Genomic DNA, 16,737 nt, shown 5'->3' on the forward strand with positions numbered 1-16,737 from the left:
GTATTTCACTCAGACTTTCTAAACTTTCCTCTAACTCCCACATTTTCAATAAAAAGGCTGACTTTTATAATTCATACATATATATACATATACATATATTTCTATATATATATATATGCACGCATATATATATATATATATATACACATATTATACATCTGCACATATGTATATTTATGTAGATGAATATGTATATACCCGGGATACGTTAAATTGGTTCAAAAATATCAAAGATAAAAATAGGTGCAAGTTCTTCCAAATAGATATAGAAAATTATTATTCATCTATTAACAAGATTATTCTTAATAAGGCCTTTATATATGCTATGAAAAATGTTGAGATGACATATGGTGAAGTTAAAGTAGTGCTAACAGCGAGGAAATCCCTAATTAGATATAAAAATAAACTATGGGTTAGGAAAGACACTAGGGATTGCTTTGATATATCTACGGGTGTTCCAGATTCTGCCCAAGTAACAGATCTAGCAGGAATATACCTATTATCTGAACTTGGTTAGAACACCTTAACATAGAGGGAGGTCTATATAGGGACGACCTACTCCTTATAAGTAGAAACTGCACCAATAGATCATTAGAAAACAAAGAAAAAATTATACAAATTCTTTAAGAATTATGGTTTAGATATCTCTATAGAGAAAGAATATTCTGCGGTTAACTACCTAGATGCAAACCTAAACTTAGTAACTAATTAATTTAAAAAATTAAATTCTTTAATAATTACAGATTCAATAATAATACTATTAATCATCTTAACTCTCAAACCAACTATAAAAGTAATAGCAATGATAATAATAAACAATATAAGGAAATACGTAAAGATTATAATATACATCTAAACTAATAATTATAATAAGGATAATACTAAAAATAATTCGAATAAAAAATGATAAGCATAAATATTATGTACCCATGAAGAATACATTGACAATGATGAAAAATAATAATTAGAATAATAGTAATAATAATAATAACAATAAAAATAAACATAAGGAAATTATATGGCTATATAAGGAAATCATGGGACCCAAATTAAAACTAATATTATTAAAGAAATTTTGAATATAATAAAAACATTCTTTAAAAAGAATAATACATACTCGAAAATATTCTCCAATAAAACTATTAGAGTGGGCTATTCTACAACAAGGAATGTAAGTAATATTATATCCTCAATAAACAGTTTCAAATTAAACAAATTTTATAATAATTTAACTTATATAAACCATAGCTACAACAGTACTATGACAAACAATAAACATAACTATATTTTAAATAAATGCACATGTAAAGACAAATCCAAATGTAGGCTTAATAATAATTGCAATCTAGATAATGTAATTTATAAATGTATAGTAACCTCTAATAATAATAATAACAATATTAATAATAATGAATATATTGGATCCACAGCAAATGAAATTAAAAGAATTTCCCAGCATTATCAGTCTTTCAAAAATCCCAAATTAAAAATTCTACAGGTCTAAGTAAATACATATGGGAGTTAAAATCTAATAAAATAGAATACACCCTTAATAGGTATATTATTTGTAAGAGCAAACTCATAAAATAGGTAATAAAACATGCTTATTATTTACAACAGAGTTTATGAAAATACTCCAGTCGAGAGTTATTAAACACTAATGAAGAGAGAGGAATAAAATGCTGACATAGGAATAGCTTTACATATAATAAAATGAAAAATATATAAAATAAACCACCCCAGGATATTATCTCCACACACTTAGGATGAATATAGTTACTAGAAGTTTTAATAGTATTTATAATAGTATTATATACGCATATACTAAAACTAAGTATTTATTACATAATATTACCTTTAAATGAATAATCAGGCCACATTTCTGTAACATAAATCTCAAAATCTACAATACTTTAAAACTCAATTTATAGCTAGCTTTACGATTATAGGCCCATTTCTAGTTATTATCTTCCCTTGACTTCAACTTCTCTCAGATTATTTTTACAGTATTTTTCTGAGTATTTTATTTTATTCTTTTATGTTATACCCAATTCCCATAATACTATTTGAACTCCAAATAGAAACATACAATAATGATAGACATTGTAAATACTGAAACAGACCCACTGGAAGAGCTGAACAATATACCTACAGCTTGCCAAGCAACCACAAAATTTTTTTAGTCTAATTTTCATTAAGGATAATGATTTGAAATAAATATATTTCCAAATAAAATTTGTGTGCCTTTGTGTGTATGATATATGCATCACTAAACATGAATGAAAAAATTACATCAATTCATTTTAACTAAAATATCTCCAACAAAGAGTAAAGTGGGAACAATGCCTGATAAGTTCTCACAATGTTATTTCCTAAGTATAAAAATGGTTCTATCAAAAACATAACTACATAACATAAATAATTGGCTTTGCTGAGGAGAAGTGGGGGACATCACTAAATACTTCATCTCCAGGAGGTGAAGCAAGGAACATTACACTGGAGTGATTCTTCATACCCTTCCTATTTTTCAAGTCAATGGAAAGGTTTGAAATCAACATTGAAGCATAACATCAATTATATATTGTCTTTGTTGAAACGGGGCTGCTAGGTAGCTGAAATAATTTTTTCTGATAAGTATGCTCTTTATGGAGTATTCTTGCTCATTTTCATGATTCTGGTATTTTAATTTTTTTTGTTGCAGATTTTTGAATAAACAAGTTCGCAGTAACAAAGAAAATGGAGAAAACCAAGTATCGTGCTGTCATAAAGTACCTTCATTTGAAAGGCATGACTCCATCAGAAATCCATGAAGATATGGTGAGAACCTTAACAGACAATGTTCATTCATATGCAACAGCCAAATGATGGGTAACTAAATTCCAGCATGGGAGGGAGAGTGTGGAAGATGATCCCACACCAGGGAGACCTCCAACTGCAACCACCAAGGACAACATTGACCTTGCTCTTTGTATAATGCAAGATCATCGAATATCATATCATCAGATAGCTGAGAGACTGGGCATCTCAACTGAAAGAGCATACAACATTGTGACAAAAGAACTTGGGTTCCCAAAGGTTTCTGCAAGGTGGGTCCCTCGCCTTTTGACTCCTGAACAGAAACGCACCTGGTGCACTTTGTCCACGAGCAACCTGGAACTGTTTGAAGTTGATGAAGAGAATTTTCTTGCTCGTTTCATTACTATGGATGAAAGTTGGGTTCAGCACTACCAGCCTGAAACCGAAGAACAATCAAAGCAGTGGAAGCACACATTTTCTCCTACCCCAAAGAAGGCCAGGATCATTCCTTCAGCTGGCAAGGTCATGGCGTCAGTTTTTTTGGATTCTCAAGGTGTCTTGCTGATCAATTACCTTGAAATGGGTTACACCATGACAGGGCTGTATTATTCTCAGCTACTAAAATGCTTCCGAGAAGCAATCAAAGAAAAAATGCTGGGAATGATCACCAGAGGAGTCCTTTTTCATCACAACAATGCTCCAGCCCACACCTCAGTAGTCGCCATGGCAACAATTTGTGATTGTGGATATGAACTTGTTCCCCATCCGCCTTATTTGCCAGACTTAGCCTCCTCTGACTTTCATTTATTCTCCAAAATGAAAAAAGCCCTGGCTGGTCACCATTTTGCCAGTGACAATGACGTTATAGACGCTGTAGAAAGTTTCTTGGAGTCTCAAACAAAAGAGTTCCTCTACACCGGGATAATGGCACTTCAGCACCGCTGAAGAAAGTGTTCAGCCATCACGGGGACTATGTTGAAAAATAAATCATCAGAAGTCTTGTACTATGTTTTATTTTTTTGAGGCTCAAAACTTTCCATACACCCCTCGTACATACCTATTTATAGCTAGATGGACTGGGTCTTTAAAAATATATTTACTAAGGAATTTCAGTAAATTACTATCTTTTTTCTGTTTGTTTTCTGGTGGAACACTTGAGTAGATAAAGCTATAGATAATAACATGTAGAACAGTGGCTAAAAAACGAAAACATTTGCTTGAACAAATGAGAGATGAACCCACACCTGAAAAGATAATGGGGTGAGCCAACCATTATACCATAGCAACACTTCAGTTTTTCTCCATTTATTTTAGAAGTTTTGCTTTATGAGCTGGAGACAAAAATCAACACTGCTCAATAGACTGGCTAGTTATGATTGTTAAAAAAGGAAAAATAGGGGATCAGAAAATACAGATATCATCATGGAAGTCAATTCTATTGAGATCGCTACTGTGCAAGATTTAATTTTTGTCCATATTTCTTGTAGTTTTTCAATGTCCTGTTTTCTATGCTTACATGGATCAAATGGAATTTTATTGAGAAAGATTTTCTTTGGCTGGATGATCTACCTGTAGACAACCTTAACCTCTTTCCAAGAAAGGAATATATCCCCATAGTCAGACAAATTCTCACTGAATTTGGAGATTAATGACACTATTTGTATGACAGTGACAGACATTTACAACTACCATGCAAAATCAAGCAAGACAAAAAAGACAAATACATACTCATCACTTAAACGTACATGCACACACATATACATACACACACAATGATTTTCTTTCAGCTTTTTTCCACCAAATCTACTCACAAGTCTTTGATTGGCCAGAGGCTTTAACAGAAAACACTTGCCCAAGATACTATGCAGAGAGACTGAACCAGAAACCATGTGGTTGTTAAGCAAATTTTGTAACCATATAGCCATGCCTGCAAATTGTATATTTTGAGCTAAGAACAATTAACAATTCTTCTACAACAAATATTTGTTCATAGATTATAGAAAAGAAGGACTGGAGGAGACCTAATCAAAACGTATTACAGTTTTCCTGACAGCAGCTTTGTAACGTTACTGCAAGCAGTAAATTGTAAGCTGTTTAGAAGTTGGTGTAAAAAACGTCAGGGTGTTTGCTCTAGCAAACACACTATGCAGCTACCTAACAGCTCAAATTTCACTGACACAGTAAATAATGCAGCAATACCAAAGAAAGAATGAAGAATTATAACCATGCAACACTGAAAGATGATTAAAAGTGGTTAAAACAGAAAGTGTGTAATTAGAGGAATTAGACTTACAAAAATACCTCAGAGAAGATAAGGATTAGCAATTAAATTACACACACATATACACTTTAAGCATGTATATGCATGCACACACACACACACACACACACACACATATATATGTAAATAGTAAAGAATTTTAGAAAAAGTAGTCTATGTCAGAGGTAAAGTATAAATATAATTTGATAAGCAACAACCAACATAGTTGAAACAATAAATTCCATCATAAATAAAATGGGTCTCAATCTGCAGTCAGCCATATATATATATATATATATATATATATATGTAAAAAGAGTTTGTTTGTGTGTGCATGATCCTTACACATTCGAAATTGAGTTGCTGATTTTGACGAATGGGTACCAACAGATTCAGTAATCGTTCGGTTACAGAGTGAACAATTTCATTTCCATATTTTCTATGTTATCTCAACAAGCACCAATAGATATTTGAAAGACACTGTTCCACAACAGGCAAGTTTCAAGAATATATAAAGAAACGTACATACACACACATATATTTACAAACACACACATATATATATATACATATATGTATACATATGTACACACACACACATATATATGCATGTAAACAGATACATATATATATATATATACAAACATATATACACACATATACATATATACTCATATATATGTATGTGCCAGTGGCACATAAAAGCACCCACTACACTCTCGGAGTGGTTGGCATTAGGAAGGGCATCCAGCTGTAGAAACTCTGCCAAATCAGATTGGAGCCTGGTGTAGCCATCTGGTTCACCAGTCCTCAGTCAAATCGTCCAACCCATGCTAGCATGGAAAGCTAGCATGATGATATATGTGTGTGTGTGTGTGTGTATATATATATATATATATATATATATATATATATATATGTGTGTGTGTGTGTGTAGATGAATGTATGTATGTAGATATACATGTAGATGAATGTATGTATGTGTAGTTAAATCATCATCATCATTGTTTAATGTCTGTTTTCCATGTTAGCATGGGTTGGACGGTTCAACTGGGGTCTGGGAGGCCAGAAGGCTGCACCAGGCTTCAGTTTGATCTGGCAGTGTTTCTACAGCTGGGTGCCCTTCCTAACGCCAACCACTCCGTGAATGTAGCTTTTTATTTGGGTATCACGATCGCTACTTGTGTTCATTGCTCGGTGTTTTAGGTACTGAGCAATCCCTCTCTTTACACTGTAAGGATGGTGGAGTTGAAGTTGAGGTATCATCCAGTGAATGTCGGCTTGCAGTTTCCAGATGTCTTGAATCCATACTTGGTGCGTGTTATTAATACATCCAGGAATGCTAGCTAATTGTCTTTTTCTTTTTCCATTGTGAACTGTATGGATGGCTTTATTGAGTTCACATGATCTAACAGCACTTGGACATCTTCCTGGTGGAGCCATAGTATGAAGGTGTCATCAACATATCACAACCATAGGGTTGGTTTTAGTGGTGTTGATCCTAAAGCCAAATTCTCAATGTATTCCATGTATATATTGGCTATTATCGGTGATAATGGTGAACCCATCGTTAAACCCTCTTCTTGTTGATACATATCAATGTCCATACTGAAGTAGTTTCTGTACAGAAGGTCAACATTTCCATCAAGTTTCTTTTAGATGGGTGTCTGTCACTAGTTTTTCTTGAATTACCGATAGTGCTTCACCAGTTGGGACTTTGGTGAACAGACTTATCACATCTAGACTCACCATCTGGTTGGATCTAATGGGGTATCCTTTCTCAATACTGTGAAGTGGATGGAATTCTGCACATACGATGTTGACTTTCCTGCTAATGGACTGATTATATCCACAAGGAAGCAGCTCAGTGGATGACATGCTGAACCTCTACAACTCACTATAGGTCTTAATGGAATACCATCCTTGTGAATCTTAAGAAGACCGTACACGTGTGGTAGTTTACTGTAGTGTTGAGTCAGTTGTCTTTACTTCGTTGGTGTAAAGTGATCTTTGTTCTTGATCAAGATCTGTGACAACTTCTTCTCTGTTTTCAAAATAGGGTCTTTCTTTACTTTGCTGTAGCTACCATCACTTATAAGACTTGCCAGTTTTTCAGAGTAGTCAGACTTGTTCATCACCGCTGTAGCATTTCCCTTGTCTGCTGGAAGTATTATGATGGAATTGTCACTATGTAGTCTTTTGATAGCGAACGTTTCTTCCTTAGTGATGTTTGGTTTGGGAAGTTTTGCTTTTTCTAGTACCTGTCTCACTTTCCACCTTAGTTCATCTCCCTGAGCTTTTGGTATCTTTATGGCTATCTCTTAAATAGGGGCTATTATGTCCAAGTATGAAATGCTCTTGATGGTTGTTGCAAAGTTGAGACCTTTGTTTAGTACTGCTTTTTCAGAGCTTTCTAGATGTTGGCTACCGACATTAATTACTGCTTTCACAAGTGGGTGACAGACTTCAGTCTTCATTCTCTGACCTTTGAGTTTCATAAACTTCTTAATCTGGCGTGTCTTCACCATTTCAAATTCTTTCATGTATGACTTTTCTAGATCTTGTTGGATTCTCTTTCTATCATCATCTCTGGTTATTTTCCTAAATAATGAAGATAACCTCTCTTTGATTTTGCTATTTAGTTGATGTTTTTTCCAATGGTTGTAATGGATCCTCTCATGGACAAGTGCATGTCCAGCTCTTTCCACTACTCTTCTAGCTTTATATGAATCCACTGGTGTCATTATAGTCAAGCCAGGTGGTATTAGCTTTGAGTCTCTACATCTACAAAGGAAAGTTAGATGGTTTGAAAGACAATGGTTTGATGGAGTTTCTCTATATGTCTCCATTGAAGTCTAGTGTCAGCTCCGTACCGATTAGATAATACAGTTCTATATTTAAGAGATGAAGAATTATGTACATTATTTACAATTGACAGATATGCGGCCCATATGACATCAGAACAGTATTCAAAAGTAATACAACACTTTGCAAATATCTCCTTCGAGTAAAACCACTAATAGACGGGAATATGACTAAGAATTGTGTGTACTCCATCCTATGCAGCGGTGGTATGTTATACAAAGGCGAAACATGCCATCCCCTCAAAATAAGGGTAGAGGAACATCGCAAAGTTGTGACATGGGGAGATGTTGATAAATCGGGTGTAGCTGATCATGTTTGGAAAATGGAGACTACCCCTCCCCCCCCCCCGCCCCTGTGAGATGAAGTTAAAATAATAGACAGAGAACACCACTGGAAAATACAAAAACTAAAAGCAGCAGCACATATGCTAGGACACAACTTCCTAAGCAGATCAAGTACAGACTGAACAGCATATGGGAACCGGTATTAAGGAAAGATAGGAGAATATTGGATTTATAAGCCCTAAAATTCACTCCATAATTGCCCACGGGCATATGGCATAGTGGTTAAGAGCGCGGGCTACTAACTCCTAAGATTCCGAGTTCGATTCCAGGCAGAGACCTGAATAATAATAACAATAACAACATCAAAAAATACCTTAGGAATTAGACCCCAGGTTCGAAATTTCCCCAAGACACCGGTATATCAACTGAAATGTTGCGTTTACATACATCTATATTCATTTACATATACAGTTACATACACCTATATTCATTTACATACATACATAATGGGACAAGAAAGAAAAACATCCAGATAGACGATACAAGGAAAGGTCATTCGGAGTTTTCTTTCCTCAGTCGAGATCCAGATTATCCTTGCAATTTCGGCTGGATATTATATATATATATATGCATGCTACTTTTACTAAACTGCCTCTCTGAAGTGTGTAATATGCTGAATGAGGGAGTGCGATGTTGCTGCCCTCATCATTGTTTCTTACCATGAGGTCGGTTCATACAAAACTCTTGATAGGAAATCCAGTTGTGTTTTGAAGATCTCTACATCCATCCCATGTAGGTCTCTCAGCCTTTGTGGGAGGATATTGAAGAGCTGTGGGCCCTTCAAGCACAAGCTGGTGCAGTATCTGGTGCTGTATGCTGATGACAATGTTGGGATTTTTTGGTACTATGCAATGGCACCCCTTTCTGCTGTTTGTGTAATGTACAATGCCAAAGTTTGGTACAAGTTCTAGGATTTTCTAGATGTGTGTCACTGCATATTTTTCCCACCTTCGTTCTACAGAGTGGAGTCTTAACTTTTTCAATCTCTTCCAGTAGCTCACATGTCACATTGAGACAATCTTCTATGTATAGCTTCAATGGATTGCATTGTGTTCTATTGTTAATTTTACACTGTGTGGTGACCATAGTTGGAAGCAGTAATCTAAATGGCTGAGTGCAAATGTCCTCCAGAGGACCATCATGGTTTCCTGTTCTCTTGTTTCGAAAGCTCTAAGGATCCATCCATCCATCCAACTGTTTGCCTTTTATTGCCAACTTAGTAATATGCACCAGGAAATATGCATCATTACTCATGTTGGTGCCCAGGTAGCACAGATTTTGATTCTGGGATTGCTATCCCTCCTGGGCCAGCGTATCCCGTCTGCTTTTCATTTAGCAGCACAGGATTTGGAATGTTCCAGTATTAAGCTGCATATTATTCTCATCCGCCCACTTGTATGTTGCATCCAACTCTTGTTGCAGATGCGCAACATCTCCAAGGTTCTGTATTCTCTGACAGACTCTTGTATCATCTGCATAGCTAGCAATGGTGGCTACCTGAGCAGCATGTCTGAGAGGGCCAGTATGAATAGCAGTGCCCTGTAGAACATCACTCATTATTTATGTTTCCTTGGAGGTGACCCCATTGGCTACCACTACCTGACTTCTATCTTTTAGAAAGTCATGTTGCCATTCTCAAAGTTTTCTGACTGTGCTGAGATTATGCAGCTTGTGACACATCATACTATGGTTGACTTCATGAAAGGCCTTTGCAAAAGTCGAGATATCACAACATTTGAGTTGTTGAGCAGCTGCTTTAACACCCAGTTGTAGTGTTATAAAAGCTGCATCAGGCAGCTTCTACCTGGTTGAAAATTGTGCTGGTTGTCAGTGCTGTTTCCAAGCAGGAGTTGTCACTGCCATTGAGTTCTCTGTTGAGGTGGTTTGTAATCCTTGTACATCAACTCATAAGAACTTTTCTCTCCCTGGGAATCTTATGTGCAATGGCTTTTCTCTTTGGGATAATTATGTAGCATATGTCTTGCATTACAGACATGAATTCTTTGAATTTCATGTCTATGTCAGGTGTAGAGAGACATTGGGGTCAAACCTGTTTGATAATCTTGTTCTGAACTGATTTCTAGTCTGCTTTACGGTAGTTCAGATTGGATAGATTTGGGGTGCTTCTCATAGGATGCATATCTGTGGGTTCCTTTGGTCCATACATGGTCAGCTCTATTACATTGTGATCCGAGATTAGCGTTGGTGTCACTTTCACATTATGGATGAGATCAAGATTATTTGTGAAAGAGAGATCAAATATTTTGTTTGTTATGATTGGTTGGAGTGTTATTTGCTCCATGTATAAGTTGTTGGTGAGGTCATGCAGGGATTCCACTTGATTGTGTTTACATTGCATCATCCCAGAGAGAAAAAGGCTCTCAGGCCATCCTATATTGGGCAGCTTGATGTCTCCCATGAGAAGTACACTAGTGTGTTGTTCTACTTTGGTTAAGACTTCTATTCTTGCAAGGCAGCCTTTGAATAGGCTTGTATGATTTGGAGTATCTGATGGGCAATAAGTAGTACATATAACTAGATATGGTTTTGTCTTATATGTACAATTAGTGTGTCACACACTGAATTTGAGTGTGACAAAAGGATTTGGAGCATGAGATCTTCACAGATGTACATTGCAACTCCACCATGACTTCTCTCTTTTCTGTTGATTCGCAATACAACATACTTTGGTACATATATTTCTGCATATACAATGTCAGGTTTTAGGTGTGTTTCAGTGAGTGCTATGCACAAGGCTTGATTGCATGCCACAAGATCTCTCAGAAAATGGAATTTTAGTTCTGTTACTGAGTTGTGACAGACCTCTGATGTTCATAAAGAATATTAATGTGACATCTGTAGTTAACATTTTCTGGCAGCCATCTTCAGCTTTGTTCCTATTATATAGTGACCTGTCCAGCATGTAGTAGTCCCATGCTACAGAGATTGCTAGTGTCATGTTTACATTTTATGACTAGGTGGCTACTATTCCTTTTACCTAAGCTAAAGTATCCCAAACTACATCACAAAATGCAGTTACAACCCACCCTAGCATTAAAGTCAACATACAGGTAGATTTTGTCACCAGTCAGTACAGAAGTCATTTCTAAAATTCTCATAGAAAAGAGATACAAGTTTCTTCTACTGAAGGAAAAGTTGGTACATATACAGAGAAGAAAGTCACATGACACCACCAGACAGTGGTAGGTGGAATTTAACAATGCTGTCAGTGACATTGGATGGCAGCCCGTCTAGTCTGATAGTGAGGATATTCCTGATCACAAAATCAATGTTCCCCTTTTGCTTCTTATCTCTTGGTTTGCCAACCTAAAACTAACAGTAGCTACAACCTAATTCAATTAGTTGATCTTCCTCCAACCAATCACATCTCAGAAAGGGCAGCAATATCTATCTTGTATCAGTAAAGCTTTACCACAACAAAAGCAGCACAATGCTCAGGTCTGCTGAATTTTTCATCATCCAACAAGGTTGACTCATTTCAATAGTACATCTCTTGATGTAACTTAACGTCTCTTGATATATCTTACACTGGTTTGCTTTTACATTTACTTTTTTGTAACTGTTACTTCCACTGAATTGAAAGTCATCAGATGCAGTAAACTGATCAGCATGTTGGGTAGGTAATGCTTGGAACACCTTTTTCAACCCCTAACCAGTAACTAGCTTGCAGTGCCCTTCTTAAATAAGGTTGCTCAGTCACAAAGAATTCCACCCAAAATATAGGGTCCACATAAGATTTTGTTAAAATTTATGTACAATAAATTGGTTAAACTTCTACAGTATACAAAATAGTTTAATTTTTTATACAAATCCTAATAATATTTAACTAGAAAAATACTGCAAAATTTTTTTATATACAGCAAATGGCTATGGAAGTCCAGTAGAGTAAAATAGGAATCAAAGGGGTCCATAGGTAGAAAATGGTAAAGAACCACTGGTTTGGAATAACACTATTGAAAAAAGATGGGATAATCATGACAGAGACGTCTGTCATAACAGATCTGCTCAACCAGTACCAACTTCAGATTAAATAACAACCCAAACTCCATCTTATCCAAACTAATCCTATCTTCTAACTTTACTAATCAATTTCTCACATGACTTGTTCCATCAAGCCAAGGCCTCTATTATTGGAATTACTCATCTGCAGTGCATTACTTTTACCCTCATAGCAGTTTACACAGCTAGTCGCTGAGCTAATATTTTCCCCCACCACCTCCTTATTAAATAATTATTAATATATCTGTTTAGCTCCTGTTATCTACGATGGACCTGTAACTTTCCTCATTGCTTCTGAGAGAATTATTGTAAACATAGGAAAACCTTAACCATAGTTAAATTTAGCTACACATAATGGTTTCCAGTTATTGCTGTCAGATCTTACAAGTATGATTATAGTTATATTCAGCAGTATCATCACACAATCATTACTATCATTTAATGTCTATGTTCCATGGTGGCATAAGTTGGATGATTTGACAGGATCTGATGGGTCCATGGGCTGCATCATGATGCTGCACTTGTTTTGGCATAGCTTCTATAGCTGGATGCTCTCCCTTATGCCAACCACTTTACAGCATATACTGAGTGTTTTTTTTTTTGTACCACCAGCAGTTCTCAAGTAACATAAAGGTTACGTGCATAACATGTACATATTCACTTAACCTATAATAAAGACCAGTCAAATATTATCATCTTAAATGAGGAAGGACACTTTGGATAGTGTAGTTATAGTTATACTAGGTCTAAAAATAGATGAGATGATTATAGGTCAAATCAGAGTAGATCTAAGGCTAAACAAAACATGCAATCCCATTATGTTACTTCATCACTACAGAATTAATATTATTTTAAGGAAAGTGGGGGAACTTTATGATTCATGAATCAATGTTAATTCAAGAAATCATCATCACTGTGCATGTGAATGATATCCAGTAAGAAATTAAAGTCAAAACTTTTTGCATGAATATAATAGATCAAAACGTGTGAAGGGAATATATGTTGCAAACCTAACCAACATTTTATCAATATGGAGACTGGATACTAAGATTATATTATAGTTTTAGATTCATTTTTTCATGTTTGCATGGGTTGGATAAACCTGCCAATTGGTACATTTTCAAGAATCGCTGATGTCATGTTTCAACTGCTTCTACCGTCATTTATTCTATATAAAATTAATACAAGTAATATATATATGTTTAACTGGAGTTACTGAGACAAGCAATGTGATTTGGTTGTGAGATTATGTGACTTGTACTTTGATCACTCAGCCATTACATCTGCAACTTCTCATTTATCGATCTATTGAACGTACAATAGTAATAAAGGTAGATATGGCTGGGGTACTATCATTACGATAAACTAAACAAAACATTGTATATAGTAGAAGCTTATACAAGTCATCAATGGTTTGACGGAATCACTAAGTTAAAATGATTGGCTTTTGGAGTTGCAAAGGATAAAAATTAGAACATTTTTTCTAGTTTTCCTCGTATTTATGTTTATGCATCTCCCGCACTCACAAATATCCCTAACTACTTACTACGAACAAAATTCGCGTCTGAAACGATAAGGGAAAAGAAAATCTGTTGAGAGGAAAGACAATTTCATCAATTTGAAAGCCAAATAAATGATGACAATCAAGAATTTCAACTACATAACACTTTCACGTGGTTACAAAGTGACCAGACAATCTGTAACACCTTGTGTGGCTAATAATAGAGTGAGCTTCTTTTGTCTCTTACTCTACTACACTGCAAACAAAAGATTTATTAGACACCTCAACATATATCACAGATTGTTTGTATCACTCCCCAACCTCACTCGCTTTCACGTTAACATTAGACAATAATCACACGCAACTGGTGACATACGTGGGTGGATGAACAACTTACAGGACAATTATAATTACAATATCTCAAATTAACATGACTTGTTGCAGTAATCTAATTTTCAGATTTTGAGGAATAACAAGCTGACACCATATTCGTTAATTCTTGGAAGTTTCGAAAATCTAGCATCGAGCTTGGTCAGTAAAAAAGAAATATGTAAAATAAATATTTGGTATTTTCACACAGGATATGCAAACTCTCATTGAAGAATTAAAGCACAATATTCGAACGGAAAATGTTTTGCTCTGATAGATATAGTAAATCCTAATTTGAATATGCTAAAATTATCAGCTTACAATTCTGGATAGGGTACAAATAAGAAACTGTGAATGGTAATTAATAAATTCAAACAAATTGCTTTTACCAATAAAATTTTGGGAAAACAAACCATTAAAGCGATTTTACCGTTAGTTCTAGGCATGGGTTGTTTGCAGGCAAATAGGAAAACATAAAAGAAAATAGTTCTATTAAAATCAAAAAATATATATCTAAATTTAAAACAAATTCAGTGATATCAGGATGGAAGCGGATAAAATATTAACATTAAAAAAGAGCAAAGAATTATATGAAGAGACAATGACAAATGTGGGTATATTGTTAACTGGGAAATTGGGAAACTTAATATGAAGATTAAAGCTAAAGTTATGAACACAAGAATGATGAATAATGTCAAACACTTAACTAGCATCCGTCCCATTTTGATTGTTTACGCCTAAATTGAAGATACTGAACAACTGAGGAGACAGAGCAAACTCCTCACACATAAAAATCTCAAGCTAAGAAATAAATTTTCTAAAACAAGGAACTCACATATGTAATACTGTAAATTATACATAAGTGAATTTGTTTCTGTATTGTTAACAGTAATATTAAAAATAAAGAAATAACCAGTGTAGGCTATGTAAAGAACTCACGATTGGTAACTAGAATGGCAGAATTGGGTCATACACTAGTAATAAAAATAGTAATTTATTATCATTTGGAATCATTTTAATAAAGTTTTCAATTATTAGAACAATAATTACAAGTTAAGAAACACTATTCTGTAAACTAAATGTGTAAATAAATAGAATCATTTCAGAAACGAAAGAAACAAATTATGCATGTTGGGCTCTTCAAAGCTTCAGCATCGTGTAATCTAACGATAAAATGTTACATACAAAAGATACAGCAGGAATTATAAATATTCTTACTTGATGATAATTTCCTTCGCAATATTCTGCAACTCTATTGAGGTTGGTATAACTTTCCTGGAGGTGCTGTTTGCCCTCCGGAATTTCCTCCTCTATTAATTGTACCAGCTCGGCGGTAGCCATTTTGTTAATTAACGAGCACTGACCAGCAGCAAGTCAGCTTGCATTACCCCCCCTTGTCACTGCAATCACCAACTCTTCAACTCTCGTCGCCAATTACTTTCTCTTTTATAAAAGGATAACAACAATAGAAAAATATATTTACGTTATGTCTGTATGTATTTTTAACTTTCGTGATGAAGGAAATATTTTAATACAGCAAATCAGAGCTGTCGAGGTAGGCGTGATTGCATTACCGTAGGTGCCATCGTCGTCATCACTGGCAGTAGTAGTTGTTAGCGTCGTTATCGTCATCGTTAGCCTCATCATCTTCATCATTATCATCATCATCAGCAGCATAATTGTTATTATCATCATTACTATCATCGTAGTTATCGTCGGCGAAAGTAAAGAACATGTGCACCACCTATTTCCAGTTTCTTTTTTTCCAAAAATTTTTGGGGATGTCTGTTTTCGATATAGGAGAATACGATTTTGACCAAAATTCACGTTTTCAAAATTTTTATTTCCCCCACCCCAATTGATTTTTTTAACTTTTTCGAATGTTTTTTTTTTTAATCCATGTAGAAAAATACAGATTACGAATCTAGGGATTTTTTTTTTTTTTGCTTTTAATTTTTCTTTAAGAAAAACTCAATGTCCCTTTCTCCACCTCACCCACCCATCACCTCCCCGCTTTCAAAAAAACTAATAACTCAGAATGTTTTGCTTTCGTCTGATGTTTCATGCATGCGTAGAATCCTACTGAAATAGCAGACGTAAAAATGTCAGAGTACCATCGGAAAACCCAACATGCTAGAAACAACAGGTAAACGACATTGTTTCTGGAAAAACTTCCCTGCTTTCTAATAAGCTAAAAGTGAAACATTCAGAGTTTTTAATTTTTTTAAAGTGGGGAGGTGATGGGTAGTGGAGGTTGGGGAAGGCGATTTGAGTGTTTCTTTAAAAAGAATATTTAAAAAAATTCTTAAAGATTCGTAATCTCTGCATTTTTGTACGTGGATTGCAATAAAAAATTCAAAAAAGTTAAAAATTTTTTTTAAATGGGGTGGGGAGAGGGAAATTAAAATTTTGAAAACGTGTTTCTGAGGCAACATCTTAACCTCTTATATTGAAAACATAGAAATTTGAAAAAATTTTGGGAAGAAAACAGTGGTGGTGGGGGTGCAAATTATCCAATAATTTTTTTAATATTCCCCCTACCCCCTAGTTCTAAAACTTTGGGTAAATTTACTAAACTTTCC

The 16,737-nt window shown here is 34.9% G+C and overlaps 1 protein-coding gene across 2 annotated transcripts in view; it reads right to left on the reverse strand.

Annotated features, from left to right (window-relative positions):
- LOC106874292 (abl interactor 2) overlaps positions 1-15,506 on the reverse strand; it is a 31,574-nt gene extending 16,068 nt beyond the window's left edge. For both annotated transcript variants that reach the window (XM_052970614.2, XM_014921968.3), the window contains exon 1: positions 15,374-15,506. In XM_052970614.2, coding sequence (XP_052826574.2) covers positions 15,374-15,496 — 123 coding nt within the window. In that variant the 5' untranslated portion in view covers positions 15,497-15,506. The remainder of the gene's footprint in view (positions 1-15,373) is intronic.
- Positions 15,507-16,737: the final 1,231 nt, after the last annotated feature.

Source organism: Octopus bimaculoides, chromosome 9, assembly GCF_046866305.1.
Source record: "Octopus bimaculoides isolate indiv1 chromosome 9, ASM4686630v1, whole genome shotgun sequence".
Taxonomy (NCBI): Eukaryota; Metazoa; Mollusca; class Cephalopoda; order Octopoda; family Octopodidae; genus Octopus; species Octopus bimaculoides.